This window comes from Eschrichtius robustus, chromosome 6, assembly GCF_028021215.1.
Source record: "Eschrichtius robustus isolate mEscRob2 chromosome 6, mEscRob2.pri, whole genome shotgun sequence".
Lineage (NCBI taxonomy): Eukaryota > Metazoa > Chordata > Mammalia > Artiodactyla > Eschrichtiidae > Eschrichtius > Eschrichtius robustus.
The window spans coordinates 78,572,020-78,588,573 of record NC_090829.1 but is presented as its reverse complement, the minus strand read 5'-3'; the positions used below and the strand labels follow the sequence as shown (position 1 = coordinate 78,588,573).

Here is a 16,554-nt window from a genome sequence, read left to right as displayed (position 1 = left end):
TAGAAGTGAGGTGTGCAGGTTCCAAATGGACACATTCTCTTGATCTTGTGCATTCCTCACCTTGTGGAGATGGGCATGGCCAGAGGAAGGTGAGAGTGAGACCCTCTCAAACCAGAAGTCCAAGGCGGGACTCCTCTTGCCCATATTCAAGGGCAGTAACATATGAGACAATAAACATGCTTCTTTTAAGATGAAGAATGCTGGCTAAGGTAAGATGAGGAGGAGGAAGTATTCTAGACATGAGGTTGAAGATGTGAAGGTCAGGGAAGTTTGGAAGTATAGAGAGATACTGATTTCAGAATAGGAAAGAGATGCATGCTGAGATTAGCTGGCCACTACATTGCAGAAATCGGAAGTCAAATATGGCCACAGTCACAGTAGATTCAGCCTTTTTAAGAGCTCTCTGCACAGAATACTCTTCCAACTCTGTTCCCAATGTGCTGCGTCCCTAATTCGCCTATCTTAAAAATTCTTCAGGTCTCAACTTGAGTTTCACTTTTTTTTAAAAGGACTTCCTCCCAACCCCAGATTAATTTATCCCTCTCCTCCTTAAATTTTTCCAAAGAATCTGTAATTCCTCTTTTGTTATACCGAGTCACACTTGTTAAGTTGTCCATAGCTGCCTTTCTGATTATTTCGGCTGAAAGCTTTAGGAAGACATTTGTCTTGTCCAGCATCGTATCCCCAGCACTGAGAAAGTGACTGAAATACATACATCTGGTGACCAAGATATATTTGGTGAATTAATAATTTAGCCTCATGGTGCCTGAGTGGCATTACTTGAAATAGCTGAATCCAAAAGGGGTAGCAGTAGAATATCGGCTGTCTGGTGTCCTTCCACTGCAAATAAGTTCATTTTACACATAATTTGCGGAGCCAGTTACTTTGACAAAGGTGATTTATTTTGATATATAAAGCACTTTATAAGATTCTCTGGAAAATCTAAAATCATCTTGCCGTCTTAATATGTTACACTATCATCATTTTACAAAATAAAAGGATTGGATTATATACTGGAAAATCTCTTCATTACATGTAAAACATTTCTGCTATTACCTATGGTAAAGAAGATAAAATGACAACTTGAAGGAGAGGGAGAGGTCCTAAGAGTGTTTTAGTTGTTATCTACCCACCCCAACCCCAAGAGAGGAAGACAAAGATGAAGGCACTAAGATGATAGTTTATTTGACATATTCAAACCACTCTTTGAGTCACTGATGGTGATTATTTGGTTAGTTCCTCCAAAGCAAGGTCATACTTGTTGTTAAAATGATGTGGAGGTTAATCAACAGAGCTGCCACTTGAGAGTTTCCTCCAAGGCTGCTGTGGAGAGAGCATCATTTGTCCTGAGTAATCCTGTACATGATCTTGGATGCAAGTCCACAAATACTGGGGCACAGCCTGTGTGTCATTAAAAACGACAAAGGTTTCAGGGCTGGAAACATTGTCAACCACACTGTCATGGCAATCTACAGCTCCAGGATGCAATGGTGGGGGAACAATATTTAACTGATGACCCTTGCAGAAGGAGCCTGTGAGTACTTCAGCCTCAAACACATAGATCAGCTTATCTGTGGCAGATGTTTTCTTGATCTGGTGTGCTATGTTTTTGAGGTTCTTGGTGAAGTATATTCCAGCTCCATATTTTGGGTCTGATAAGAGAAAAAAAAATTAAAGATGATTATGATCTGACAAATCACATTGCCTATTTGGGTACTAATATGTATTCACTCCCTAGTCCTCCAAATAATCACCACTTCCTGCTCTCAAGTCCCTGTGTCTGTAGCAAAGACACCCAAAGTTGTTCACTTGTGGCAAATTAACACTAATATCACGAAAATAATGATAGCTTACATCTTAATATACCCTTCGAGTTTATAGAGGAGTCTATGATATACAAAGCATTTTTACATTGATTATCTTCAATTAATATGTGATTTGGGTAGGATCTCCATATTGCATGAAAAATCTGAGGTTCAGTGAGAGTATGACTTAAGTCAACTTACCAGCCGAGCATCTAATAAAGACAGCATAATGTAGGGAAGGTTCTGTTTCTATTAGAACATGGCCTGACTTCTACAAGCTACAAATAAGGATATGTCTAGAACTCTTGAGAATAGAGCTAGTGAAAAAAGCATGTAAGAAAGGCAAAGTGTCTTCCAAATTCATGGACAGCATTACAAGAAAAATATGTCAAAATAAGGGGAATGCTGAGCATATGAAGTAACGTTAGTGTGCATGCTACATTGTTCAGGAGGAGACACGCTGGATTTTGGGGACACAGACATCTGGTTACTAGAGGGATATTCTCTACTGTGGGGCAGGGATAGCTGTGGTAATACCAACCTCAAAGAGGAGGCAAAGATGAGACTTGGTTCCTCATCTACTGGCGCCTAGTCTAGGGATTTTTCCCTGTTCCAAAAGCTAATCCAAATAGATGAATCTCTAACTGAGGGATGTCAGTATTGACCAGACAGATGGAAGGAGCATTTGGAGGGTTCTAGCAGCTTCCCTGGTGTCCCTGAAATCACACCATGTAATCATTCACCTGCTCCATTAGTTCTGGCCCTTGAGACACACCCCAGTGAGGAACAGAAACCTCTCTAGATCTGCAGCTTAAAGTCACTTTACTGGGTATGAGCAAGTGTCCTGGGCCTGGACACAATGCGGGGCGCTAAAACCCTGCCCGTCTGTTAGAGAGCATGGCTGAATATTAGAGAAAGAAAAGGTGTGTCCAGCTCCCTGAACCTCAGCCACAGTTGGAGGCTGACCCCGTCACATCCCAACCCCTCAGCCTGACTTCAGACCAAGCCCTGAGGCAGTTACTGAATGAACCCTGTCACAGAAAGACTCCTAAGGCTGGACTGAGCCTAGAACAGTCTGGGCTCTGGTCCATGTTCTCCCCTCCCTACACCCCAGCCCACAGTGGCCTGTAACCTGGGAACTCTGCATCCATACACATAGCCAGGTCCTGGTTTGGGGGTGGCATCAGTGGGGCCATGGACACTGAGAATGGCTATCAGGCTTGGGGCCAGTCCCAGAGCAGGTCAGTGGGGTGCAGGGAACCACTGAGAAGCAGCATGAAGGCTGGGGCCAACAGAAATAGGCAGTGATCACCCAAAGCATGAGCCTGGCAAAATAGCCCACAGAGAATTTCTACATGCTTTTGATCTAGGTCCATGCTCACCAGGAAGTTTTCCATTCATCAGGCATCCTTAATACTGTGATACAAGGAGGATGTGCCCTATTTCAACCACTGGAGATGAATATTCTCCACACTGATATAAATGCTTGTCATCTGTCTTCTCTTCTCTGGAATATAAAGAACTCTCAGGAAGCTGAGGGCCAAACTCTGGTCCTCAAGGTAATAATCCCTGCTTAATGCCCTCTCTACCCCTACTTAGAGGGGAAAAAAAATGAAAACTTCTTTGAGGCCATATTCTCTCTCCCTCCTTCCCTTCCATTCTTCCCTCTCTCTTTCTTTACATTTACTTGGGACATAACCAAACACTGTTTCAGGTTCTAGAGCAGCACCGAACAATAGAAATGTAATGGAAGCCACATATGTAATTTGAAATTTTCTAGTCGCTGCATTAAAAAAGGTAAAATTAATAATATATTTTTAACCTATCTAAAATGTCTATCTATCTATCTAAAATGTCTATCTATCTACCTATCTAAAATAATATATTTTTAACATATCTAAAATGTTATCATTTCAACATGTAATCAACATAAAAATTACTGAGATATTTTACATTCTTCTCTTTGGCAGTGGTCTTTAAAATCCAGTATGTATTTGATACTTACAGCACATCTCAATTCAGATTAACCACATTTTAAGTGCTCAATATCCACATGTGGCCAGTGGCTACCATGGTGGACTTGAGCTTCAAAAGTGGCTAAGAGGGCTTCCCTGGTGGCGCAGTGGTTGAGAATCTGCCTGCCAATGCAGGGGACATGGGTTCGAGCCGTGATCTGGGAGGATCCCACATGCCGCGGAGCAACTGGGCCCGTGAGCCACAACTACTGAGCCTGCGCACCTGGAGCCTGTGCTCCGCAACAAGAGAGGCCGCGATAGTGAGAGGCCCGTGCACCGCGATGAAGAGTGGCGCCCACTCGCCGCAACTAGAGAAAGCCCTCGCACAGAAACGAAGACCCAACACAGCCATAAATAAATAAATAAATAAATAAATAAATACATTTATTTAAAAAAAAAAGTGGCTAAGACATGTTCACAAAGAGAACTCCCCACATGTAAACAGATAAAATACAGTACAATTTTATGTGGCAAGAAAATATTTTGAGATAAAATTCGAAGATTTCTTTTTTGGGGGTTTCTTCTTGCGCCTCGTTCCTCTACCCATTGAGTTCTTGCTACTCATCGCCTCAGAGGCAAAAAGAATAAAATTTAGAACAAACTCAATTGAATATACATATATATGACATATACATGTATGTATACATAAATGACAAAATTATTTTTAATCAAGCAGAGAATATAGTCATAAAAGTCTGGCTTTCCGAGTTAGGAGTTTTTTTGAACCAAAAAAGGAGAGAAAAAGGAGTTTTTTTGAACCAAAAGGCTAAAAGCCTGAAGGATTTAGAGCATGGAGTTTATACCATATATGAGAGAGGAAAGAATACAAGATATTCTAAAGCAGTTTTCTCACTTCAAGATAAAAGTTTTGGGCTTCCGTGGTGGCGCAGTGGTTAAGAATCCGCCTGCCAATGCAGGGGACACGGGTTTGAGCCCTGGTCCGGGAAGATCCCACATGCTGCGGAGCAACTAAGCCTGTGTACCACAACTACTGAGTCTGCGCTCTAGAGCCCGCGAGCCACAACTACTGAGCCCACATGCCACAACTACTGAAGTCTGCACGCCTAGAGCCTGTGCTCCACAACAAGAGAAGCCACCGCAATGAGAAGGCTGCGCGCCACAACGAAGAGTAGCCCCTGCTTGCTGCAACTAGAGAAAGCCTGCACGCAGCAACAAAGACCCAACTCAGCCAAAAATAAATAAATAAGTTAATTTAAAAAAAAAAAGATACAAGTTTTTCCTTCTACCTGGTAGGAAGAGAAGAATCAGAGAGGACATGACTAGAACTCCTGGGGACTCTGAGAACTTGCTCACTTTACTGCCCCACTCCCTTGAAAGAGCCCTGGGAGCTAAGATGGAGCAGAATAATAGAAATCTCAGAAAAACTGGGGGGACTTCCACAGCAGAAGGGACCATTGCCTGACCCCGCTGAATGCAGCCCCTCACCCAGCCTGGCACTTGAGTGGAAAATAGCAATGGCTGGGAAGGTGTCCAGAACAGGTGAGGACAGCCCCCGCAAGAGCCCGCATTTCAGCTTGGAGGATGAGCACACTCAAAAGTTTCCTGTGCTGCAGGAGGGGCACAGACCTGGCCTGGAAAGGATTTCCCCTGGCATGAGAAACAGAGCAGTCTGTGTAGACACTACCTAAGAGCAAAGGGCATTGGAAATTTAAGTCTGGGAAGGTGCTAATGACCAAAGCCCAGGGTGGTTTACCTACCAGAGGACACTGGGGGCAGAGGACAGATCGGGGGCCATAAGCCAGACCACCCTCCCCACAATGCCTGTCCCACCATCTAGAGCAATCTCAGGGATATTAAGAGAAGAAAGGGCAAAGCCTTGCAGGAACTGAGTTTAAACACCAAATGGGGACTTCCCTGGTGGTCCAGCGGCTAAGACTCCGTGCTCCCAATGCAGGGGGCCTGGGTTCAATCCCTGGTCAGGGAACTAGATCCCACATGCCACAAGTAAGAGTTCGCATGCTGCAACTAAAAGATCCCACATGCTGCAACTAAGACCCGATGCAGCTCAATAAATAAATAAATAAATATTTTTTAAAAACCAACCCAAATGGACTAAGAAAACTCTGAAAATGACTGAGTTCATCCTGAACTGTCAAGATGGAGTTTTCCATATCTGTGGACATGGGCGCATGAAAGCTAAAGTTCAGTTATAGAACGATAAAGAAAACAAGTCCCGCACCTGAGATGTGTGGGACTGTAAATTTTTGTACTTGTTAGATTTACAGATGTAACAAAGAAATGAAGGAAGTACAGGAGCACACAGGGAAGCAACTTGCTGGGCCTGCAGGAGTTGCAGAAGGTGTCAAACAGGAGATTCCATTTGAACTATATCTTGAAGAAGGAAGAGGAGTTCGCAGGACTAGAAAGGGTGAGGACGGAAGGCATTCCACATGGAAAGGCACAGAGGCATGAAAGCATACGGCACATATTTAGGAAGCTCTAAGAAGTTCACAGCTAGTGTGTTGAGGAATATAGTAAGTGATAAGCTGGTGAAATAACGTGGGTCCAAGGCCTTAAATGCTCTGCTAAGGAGTTTGGGTTTTTTACCTTGTAGGCAACTTAAATTGTAGATGTTAAACGGGTGTGTAATTTTTTAGCATGCTAATTCTGGTAACAGAGTAAAGGATAGGTCAGATGGGGTGGTTTTGAGGCAAGGAAAGGACCAGGCAACGGTCTAGGCTTAGGGGAAGATGAACTAAAGCAGTAGGAACAGAGAGGTAAGTCTGGACTGAGAATTTTATTGAGAATCACTAGAACTGCATGACTGCCTCAATATGAGAGTGAGGGAAAGGAAGGAATGGAGGAGGATAAAGTTTCCAGCCTAGGAGACCTGGTAGATGGATGGGGGTATTAGCCAGGTTAGGGAGTATGGGGGGTGGGGGTGGGGGGAGCCTATTTCTTAAGGAAAAGTATGGCCAAGAAAAGCGTTCAGTTTGAGGTGGCTATGGGACATCTAGGTAGAGATGTCCAAAAGACAGAAATATGGGCCTGCGGGTCCGGAGAAACATAGGGGGTTAGAGTTACAAATTTGCAAGTCATCACCATAGAGGTAGGAGTTGAAGTCATGGGAATAGGATAATCACGCGGGGGGACATTGTACAGGAAAAAGAGCGAAGGTTCCTTCAGAACTCCAGAAAATACCAACATTTAAAAAAACGACAACAGATGGACTCACTAGATTATAAATTATAAGGGCAGGAACTCTGTATTTTGTTTCACCGTTGTATCCCTCCCACCTAGCACAGGGCCTGACTCTTAGAATGGTTTTCAATAAATACTTATGGAATGAATGAATGAATCCAATAAAGAAACTGCAAGCATGCAGGCACATTCTTGCTGCATTCATCCAAGTCTTACAAGCAAGAGATGAATTCAGAATAGAACTGGCTAGAATGCAAGACAGATAGAAAAAAATAAATAAAGCTTTGTTAATAGAAGCCCCCTCTACCAACACATGGCATCTAAGTTTACTGAGAGTCCCAAAATTCAGAGCCATGCAGGTGTGAAAAAGCCAGGAGCCTTTACACTCCAAATGAAAACTAGGTTAAAAAAAATGAGTTGCAAACAACTTCAGTGGTGACAAAATTGATGTCTCCAGGGTTTCTCAGGCACGTTCAGTTAAACGTTCTCACCAGACACATTGGCACAAGTCACATTATGAGAACTATCTCCCCACTGAGTCTGAATTGCCTGAATTCCCTCAAGGCAGTAGCTGTTAAGCTAAAGGCTAGGGAAGTGGGCACAGCACAGAGGCCAGCAGGTAAAAGACCAGAATCTTGAGGCTTAAAGACTAGATGGAGACAAGATATTTGGCTGGGTTAAAAAGACACAAACTTGACCAGAAACAAACAGGCCTCATGCTGCTTAGTTTTTAAAGGAATCGTATGGCTGAAAAAAACTACAAGTCCAGCTATCAGTAGCCTGGGAGCATTCTAGATCCCTAGGGCAATCCATAGACCCCTGGTAGGCAGTTCACCTAGAAATGACCAAGAGCGGCAATACATAAGGAAGATTTTTCCCAGAGTGCAAAACGAGGGTCTTACTCCACTCCCAGAATAGAATACTATTCCGGTCCAGCAGCACGTGGTTAGTGGTATAGACCAGTGACTTGTGTGTTTTCCTTTCTCCCCTTTCGAACTGGGAGTTTTTATTGCGGTTTTCCTGCTCTCTCTCATATCGTTGTATAATGAAAGTATTAGGACAATTACCTTGCCTTTAAGCTTTAAGAAAGGACTGTCTGGACTTGAGGCTGATGATAAGCCAAGATGAGACTTTGGGACAGTCTTCCTTGGGAGGACGGTGTGTGTCTTAGCTACTTGGGGAAGAAATATGTGCACAGATGTTAGGTAGGCAATTAACAGTGTCTGCCACAGAACTGAAAAGAGGGCACTCACTGGATTTGAAAAATATGAGGATTGTAATGTTCTTAGAGTAGTTTAAGTCAAAATAGAAGGGGCAGGGGTGGACTGCAGAGATGCCAGTTACAATGGGTTTAGGAGCAAATGGAAGTCGTGAATTTTTAAGATTTTGCCAGTGAAAGGATCACACTGATCATCACTTTCCTGGTTACACTTCCAAGACTTCTTGGTGGGGATTCATTTATCAATTTTTACCCCCAGGTGAAAAATTGTTCATGTCCAATTTTTACCCTGGGTATTGCTTATGTTTTCTCTGGGGCAAAGAGATGATTTCCAGACCCTTTGCTTTCCAGAAATCAAGCCTTGGAGTAGGCTCTACAGCAAGGATCATGCTATGTATTTGAAAGGTGAGGATCAAAAGCCACATATTTAATGGACCAGGCAAAATCAAGCTGCCTCGCTAGTATCCTCCATGATGATTACTAAACTTCTTAGCTTCTTATGGAGAGATTTAAGAGAGAAAATATAGCAGTAAAGTATGCAATATTTTTGTACAACTGAGACATAGAAGCTACTACACATAGAACCCCCATAACTGAGATGATGCCTAATTCATTCGCTGGCAGCTACTGGAAATGAAGAGGATGGAAGAGAAAAGACCAACTTTATTATATTCAGGAAAATGCTCTTTTAATTAAGGGAGGAAGGTGGTTTGGTAGTGTTGATAATAATTTCGTTGAGATAAGAAAAAAAAAAGCTCCAGGGTGCTCTCGGCAGATAGGACACAAACACAGAAAGGGGAAAAACAGTGAACTGTAGCTCTTACTGCAAACACTTTCATCAACATAAAAGCCACCAGCCACAATATACGTGAAGGAAAAATTTTAAATATGACCCTTTCCAAATAACTTTACCACTAAATCCCAGCTGTAAATGACCCCCTTACCAAAGCAACAAATGCTATTAGTGGTGAGTCATCTGCTGATGTCTGCTCACCAACTCCTACATAGAGTAACCCCGATTGTGAGGGGCTGACACCTACCGCAGGGCACCGAGTACATTCTGTGAAAGCCGACTCTGCATACCATTTTGCAGAACTGGTGTGGGACTTGCTGAAACAACCTGTGGCTCACAGGTTTCCCATGGGTTCTGTCTTCCATCATTTTCTTCCTTCTTTGGAAGGCAGCCATGAGAAGCGCATTGTCTATCTTCTCCACCTACAGCCCAAGGAAATGAAAAACTGAAAAAGAAACTGGAGAACTGCTACTTAAAGTGCCTGCTACTCTGCTTCAAAAATAAAGGCACTATGTGCATATTACTTTGCATGTGATTTGCTTTTCATATAAAGTTGCCTAAGAGTCTCTCCTGGCCCCAACCCTCTCCTACTTTGACTTCTATCTCTTCAAAATTCCCCGTCCCTTCTTCAATAATAATTCCCTGAGCAATCACTATGTGATTGCTGGTAATGAACTGGTCAACTGCAGACACAGTCTTTGCCCTCTTAAAGCTCATAGTTTAGTGAGAGCTAAAAATAGGTAAATAATTATAAGTGTGATAAATGCTATTGCATTTTTTATTTTGCTTCAAGATAGGCAGATAGCTTCTCTCTGAGTCTTGATCTATGCTTCTGTACATCCTGACATCATTTCTACCACTTGATTCCAATTATACCTCTCATACCTGCCTATCCCTGCCCTCCTTTCAGACTAATTCCTAGGATTCCAGGTCATTGAGCAGCTAGCTTAGAGTCATTAGCAGGTGAGTTTTTCTTTTGGCTGCAGAACCAAGTGATAGCAGATAAGTCAAATTCTTCCCTTAATTAAGTATACCTTTATAACTCGCAAACCACAGTCTTCAAACTGTTTCTTTTGATCCTGAATTTCTCGAGCTGAAAGCTTTAGGCATTTCAAAAATGCATTTTCCTTCATTTGATTCTGGTTTTCTGGTTGCTGATCAGTCTGCTGCCCTAAAAATGAGTAATATAAAACTTTGTCTCAGTGCTCTGTGAGAGGGAAAGGTTTGTAAGGAAATTGAATGAGGGAATTCCCTGGCGGTCCAGTGGTTAGGACTCAGTGCTTTCACTGCCGGGGCCTGGGTTCGATCCCTGGTCACAGAACTAAGATCCTGCAAGCCGTGCCACATGGCCAAATAAGTAAATAAATAAATAAACAGAAATTAAATGAAACAAATTATAAAAATTTGGAGGAATATATAAGCAGTTTAACTTGTATGCCTCATATGTTTAGGACATGCAAGGACAGCTGTAATACCATGAGAAGTCATAGGATAAAATAGGGGGTTAATAAATTTGTCCTCAGGACTTCCTTGGTGGTCCAGTGGTTAAGACTCCACGCTTCCACTGCAGGGCACTCAGGTTTGATCCCTGGTCCAGGAAGTTCCAGATGCCACGGGGTGCGGCCAAATAAATAAATAAATAAATAAAATAAATAATAGAGCTCAAGAAAAAAAGTTACATCCCATGGGAGGCAGAATCTCCCACAGAATAAATAAATAAATAAGTAAGTAGTAAATAAATTTGTCCTCAGATGATTTGGATTATGAAGCTGAGGGGATAAGAGAAAAAAGAGCATTAATATATACTCCCCCCATCAATGCTGTAATGATGATATATAGTTGTATTGCTAATAGGAAATGTTTGTATTTCTAGCCAGGATGCCAATCAACAAAAAAACATAAGCATAAGAAAATGTTAAGGGGTGATGGAAAACGGTATGACATTTATGTAACACTTCAAAGTTTTCAAAACAGTTTTGTATCTCTACCTCATTTGGGTATTACAAACCACCACTGAAATAATTAACACAGTTTTACAAATAGGGAAATTGAAACTCAGAGAAGTTAAGTGACTTGCTCAATATCACAAAGCTAATAAGTACAGATCCAAGATTATAAACCTGGCTTTCACCAGTGCTTTCTGTAAGGGGCAAGGCAGAATATTTAGTATATATGTTATTCATAGGCCACCCAACCAAGAAGAACAAAATTTGGAGATTAATAGTTTATGGTGTCATGTCTTTCCTCCCTTCCTTCCTTTTCCCTCTTTTTCTTCCTTCTTTCCTTCCTTAACTTCTTTCCTTCTTTCCTATTTTACATTCAAGGGACAACCTTTTATTGCCCAAAGGAGCTCCTTACTGGACTAAATACACAGGTGGACATATGAAAACCCCAAAAAAGGCTTCTTTTCTTTCAGTTTACTTTCCATTTGACTTAAGACCAAGTATACTAAAATGACCTAATCCCTAGCACATTATCTAATTGAGTGGGCTCAATTTAACCACGAAAAGCAGATGATTAATTCAGAGAAACTTATAGAGGGCCAAGTTGTAAATCCGGAAAGCAGGAAAGCAGGAGGAACATAACTCCATAGCAGAGGAACACCAAAGCCAAGACATTTCAAAGGAAGAGACTGTAAATTAAATCTGGAGAGCAATAGCTCACATTTATAAAGTACAGTATTAGAGTTCAGTTCTCTTGAGTTCAGCAAACATCTACTGAGCTCCTATTACATGCCAGGCACTGAGCTGGGCACCGGAAACTCAAAGATCCACAAAGTCCTGCTATCAGAAACACTCACCAGGAAGGATTAAAAGAGAACCATAAAAGAGGAGATGCCTAACTTCTATTATTTAAAACATACTGTTCTGGTGGATAGCTGATGTTCCCTGTAGTAATAACTCATTTCAAAATTATCCATTTTGTTAATGTAGATCTTAACCTGATTAAGAGGGGGTGAGTCTCTATGAACCTCTGAAACGCTGCTGTAGAATAATATGCTTAGTCATCAACTGCCAAAAAATGCCACCTTGCAGCAGAGCAAGGGACTTACATGACTAAATTGCCAACAGCTAGGAGAATGGGCCAACTTTACGAATGCAGTTAAAGTAATGCCACAAGCTTTACAGGAGATCAGTGTTATTTTCTATCTTGTTCTCTTGAGAAGTGTCAATGTCAGTTTAAAGACCCACATTCACTACATTTTAAGAGCTAAGTAGAAATCATAATCTTGGGTCTCATTCTTGAGTATTATTTTTGTCCATGTTTTTTGACACTGGGTTTTCTGTGGACTATGGATACAACATTTATTGCAAACTCCCCCTCACTTTGACCATAACTGCCTGAACTATTTTTACAAACACATGGTGAAATTAAGGCATTCTCTGAAGTTTTACATCTGAATTTTTGCACTAAATTCACTCTCCATGTTACAACCAGTGATCTTTCTAAAATACAAGTCTGACCTTGTCTTTGCTTAAAATCATTCAAGGCTCTCCACCTGTTTCAAGAAAAACTCTGAATACTTTCATGTGATTTACAAAGTCTTGCATAACCTAGGCCCAGCTATGGTCTGATTTCTTTAAAGTTTCTTTCTTTGCCTTACTAACTCCTACCTATTCTTCACTTCTCCGTTTGTGACACATCCCCTGAGAAGCTTTCCCCTTACCTCCCAAGTCTGGGTTGGGTGCCTCACCTAGTTGTTTCCAGAGCACTTTCACCTTCCTGTTCATAACTAACCTGCTTACCTCTCAGTTTCCCCAGTTAGATTTTGAGTGGGAACAATGTTCATCTTATCACTGTACCCCAAGCACCTAGCACAATGCTTCACATAACACGGATGCAATACACATTAGTTGAATAGATGAAAGAAATAAGCCTCAATTTCCCAAGGCAGTATTTTCAATGGTATGATTTCCCAGTTAGCTCTAGGGCTAAGTTAAAAGGATCTCTCCAGACCCAAATTCCCACAGTCATCCCGATAGATTTTGCCCCATTGAATGAGTGATACTTGAGTGGACCTCACAGTACCAATGAAATTTACTCTGATGGGAAGGCTCAAAGTAATTTTAGGGCTCCTAACGCTGCCAGCAATAAATAATTGCAATAAAACTCAATTAAAGAAATGAATTAAGTAAGTGGAATGTGTCTGCATTTGAATGCTCCATCTGCAGAATTAGGGATGTACTTTTTTTCCCTAGAGCCTGGGCTTGGGTTATCCTGGGCTTTCCTCATAACTGCCTCTTAGGCAATCCATGTCATCATCAGTAAACCCAATCGTGTGTGTGTCTGTGTGTGTTTTCATTTACTAATAATTAACCCTGCTGGTAGAAAGAGCCAAAAAACGGTTATAAAAGTCATGGCCTAACAGACCCAGCATGGTTTGCTCTCTCTCCTCTTCCATTCTATTTCTCACGCACTTACACACATGCACGCTCACGCCCAAAAGTTGGAAGGGCTGACTTTCCAACTTAATTGAAAGTTACTCACCTGACAAGCTCCAAAGGAATCGCTCCTTTTTTCTTGCCATTTCCTCTTGAACTTCACACAGCATATGTTCAATGTTCAAAACTGCCTTAATGAGGTCAGCCTGGGCTCCTTTAATCTCTAAATGTGCCTTTCCCGGGCTGATCATCTCTGAGATAGAGACCCATGAGGTTTTCTGAAGCTGAGACAAATAGTCATGTTTCTTTTTCCCGAGGTAGAGGATATGCTTATCCTCAATGATGTGGTAGTCCTGGAGGGTCAGTATCCTCTGGATCCATGCTTGGGCCTCATCTATCTTTTCCTGATTGGGTCCCATCAGACTGAGGACAGGAAATCTATTTTCTCTCTTCTCTCTGGTCCCCTGGGGGACTGAAAACACTATCATAAGCAACCACAGAAGGCAGGTGGGTTTTAAACCAGTACAGAACAGAACACCACAGCCACTGTTTGCCCTCAGCATCCTTGGCAGTAGCAGCTTCAATTAAGTACCTATCTCTGAGAGCTTTGCTGGGTACAAAGAAAATCTAAATGTATAGTTTACAGTCTCCTTGGGGACACAGAGTTTAGCTTATCATGGCTTGCCCCTGCTGTGTTGCATGTGTCAGTTTACAGATGAATTCACCTTGTAATCTCATCCTGGATGCTAACCAACTATTATTTCTTGCTGAATGGGATTTTCCGTAAACTCTAGTTACCACCAGGTTTAAAATCAAATATCTCTGAAAGCCACAGGTAAAACCAATTTTTGAAAAATTGGAAATTATCATAGTATAATGAAACAAAGAAATACCCATAATTTCACTACCTGGGATTCCTTTTTATATCTTATCTGTATATGACAGGACATTTTGCACCTCCACAACCAACACTTGGAGTTCAGTGCTGCTAAACAATGGAATATTATAGCAATGAAAAGGAGTAAACTTTAACTACACGGATAAATCTCAGAAACATATTTTGAGGGGAAAAAGTAAGTTGAACACTTAATATTTCTAGGCATTATTCTAAGTGCTTTACATGTATTATTTTATTCAATTCTCACAATCCTATGAAATACGTACTATTAGTAGGACCCATATTACAAATGAGGAAACTGATTCAGAAAGTTATTAACTAACATGCCCATAGTTACAGGACTTGTAAGTGGTGGCCAGGGAGCTGGTAGGTGTGTGGGTAACCTGACTCCAGTGCTCATACAATTCTGCTTCCCAGTGAGTGATCTCAGGACAGTAGTGGTCATTAGCATCTTTTCCCCTGATATAGCAGTTGGGTGGTACCAGGAGCTATGAAAAAGTACCAGGACATACCTAAAAGTAGGAGGGGGAGAATGGCCTCCCTCTGGTAACAATAAAAGCCAAAGTTTTAGACAACAGTAAGAAGTGACAGAGGTTCTTATATTGATGACATACTTTTTTAAAAAACGCTTGTTCTGCCTGGGAGCTTATATTATTTTTAGGAGAAAATAAAAACAATGCATGGTGATATTTCATTTATCCATCATTATTAGGAAAGAAGAGTTGTTCTTCTAGGTAACTAAATTATTGAAATGACTAAAGGAGTCTCTTCTAGCACCAAAACATAATTAACTTTAACTATTTATTAGTTAAATACTTATAATGGAAACATAACTTCCCTGCCTTCCTAAATAGTTTAACTTTTCCTTAATAATCTGAGATCATCATCATTAATCATTATTAATGTCTGTTACTGTCCTGTACTATAATTTCTTTATCGATGTCCTCAAAAATTACTGAAGTAAATGGCACCGCCTGGCCCCATTTTTCAGATTAATGATATAGGGACATTTGTATGTTCCTCTTGCATATTATCCTCTCCTAAAACTCCTCCTATCTAACTTCCTTAGAGTCATTGTGGTTTCCCAAACATGCAGTGCATTTGTTTGCTTCTGTGAGTTTTCTTCACTTTGGGTGCCCTACCCCCACCAACTCTGGCCATTGAAAATCTTGCCATCCTCAAAGCCCAACTTAGAACCGTCTTGTCCGTGAAGCCATTCTTGCTCCCTTCCAGTCAAAGGGCATCTCTCCCTCTTCTAGGCCACCTGGGGAGTCTGGCCATCCTCTCATTCATTATTTATCCCCTGGCATTTGTTTAATGCTTCGTAATTTACAGAACATTTTTACATACATAATCTCCAGTTATCCTCACAACCATCTGTCATTATCACCATTTTACAGATAGATAAATAGGCTCATAAGAGGTGCAGTCATAGGCCAGAGCTCTTCAAGTTCCCTCTTCTTCATTTCCAACACTGCTGGACACTGAATGTCCAAAAGTGAACTCTTCTAATAAAGGGTATAAGCAAATCATTTCGACCCTAATAGAAAATATCCTAATAGTTTCTATTGCTGGTTGAATGTCTGGTGTTCTTAACATCTATAGAACACTGTGGATTAAAAGACTATTTCAGAAGTACACATCCTAGTTGTCATGACACAATTCCATCTCAGTCCACTCAAACTCCTCTACAGGAATGGAGTTATAAGACAAAGTTAATCCTTCTCCAACAACTACCAGGATTGGTTTAGTCCAGTGATCCCCAGACCTGGTTCTGCAGCAAAACTGACCAGGAAGCACTGAAAAGTATACATGTTTGGCCCAGACCCAAAGTTCCTGAATCAGAATCTGTAGGGTTGGGCCATACATATTTTTGTTTGTTTGTTTGTTTTAAAGTTTCCATCACAATCCCAGTGATTACTCAGGTTTGGGTAGCATTGGTTTAATCCACTTATTATTATCTGGTATTACTGATATATATTTTCTATGATTACTAATAAGTAACTCCATTTAGATGGCACTCCATTCAAATCAGAAAGAGTAACTGGCTTAGTAAGCTTATGAAAAAAAAATATAGACATCTATTTGTGAATGAACTACCCACACTGTGGATTACCTACTTCAACTTAGCTTCTCTCTATTCATATCATGAAACTAGACTGAGCAAAAATAGAATCATGGTCAGGTATAGAGCACATTGGTATCCAGGCAGGAGCACAATGAAACATGTTTGGCTTATTTATTCATCTTCTCCCCTCCATTAGTTCGGATGATCAAGAA

At 41.2% G+C, this 16,554-nt stretch overlaps 1 protein-coding gene across 5 annotated transcripts in view; it reads right to left on the bottom strand.

Moving 5' to 3' along the window:
* Nucleotides 1-922: 922 nt before the first annotated feature.
* Nucleotides 923-16,554, bottom strand: part of PARP9 (poly(ADP-ribose) polymerase family member 9) — a 31,540-nt gene continuing 15,908 nt past the window's right edge. For 3 of the 5 annotated variants that reach the window (XM_068546625.1, XM_068546627.1, XM_068546626.1), the window contains exons 8-11: nt 13,483-13,848; nt 10,029-10,165; nt 9,242-9,416; nt 923-1,652 (exon numbers count right to left, since the gene is read on the bottom strand). In XM_068546625.1, the coding sequence (XP_068402726.1) occupies nt 1,282-1,652; nt 9,242-9,416; nt 10,029-10,165; nt 13,483-13,848 (1,049 nt within the window). In that variant the 3' untranslated portion in view covers nt 923-1,281. Of the gene's footprint in view, nt 1,653-4,281; nt 4,389-9,241; nt 9,417-10,028; nt 10,166-13,482; nt 13,849-16,554 lie in introns of those variants that run through there. The other 2 variants (XM_068546628.1, XM_068546629.1) reach the window with 2 other exon arrangements.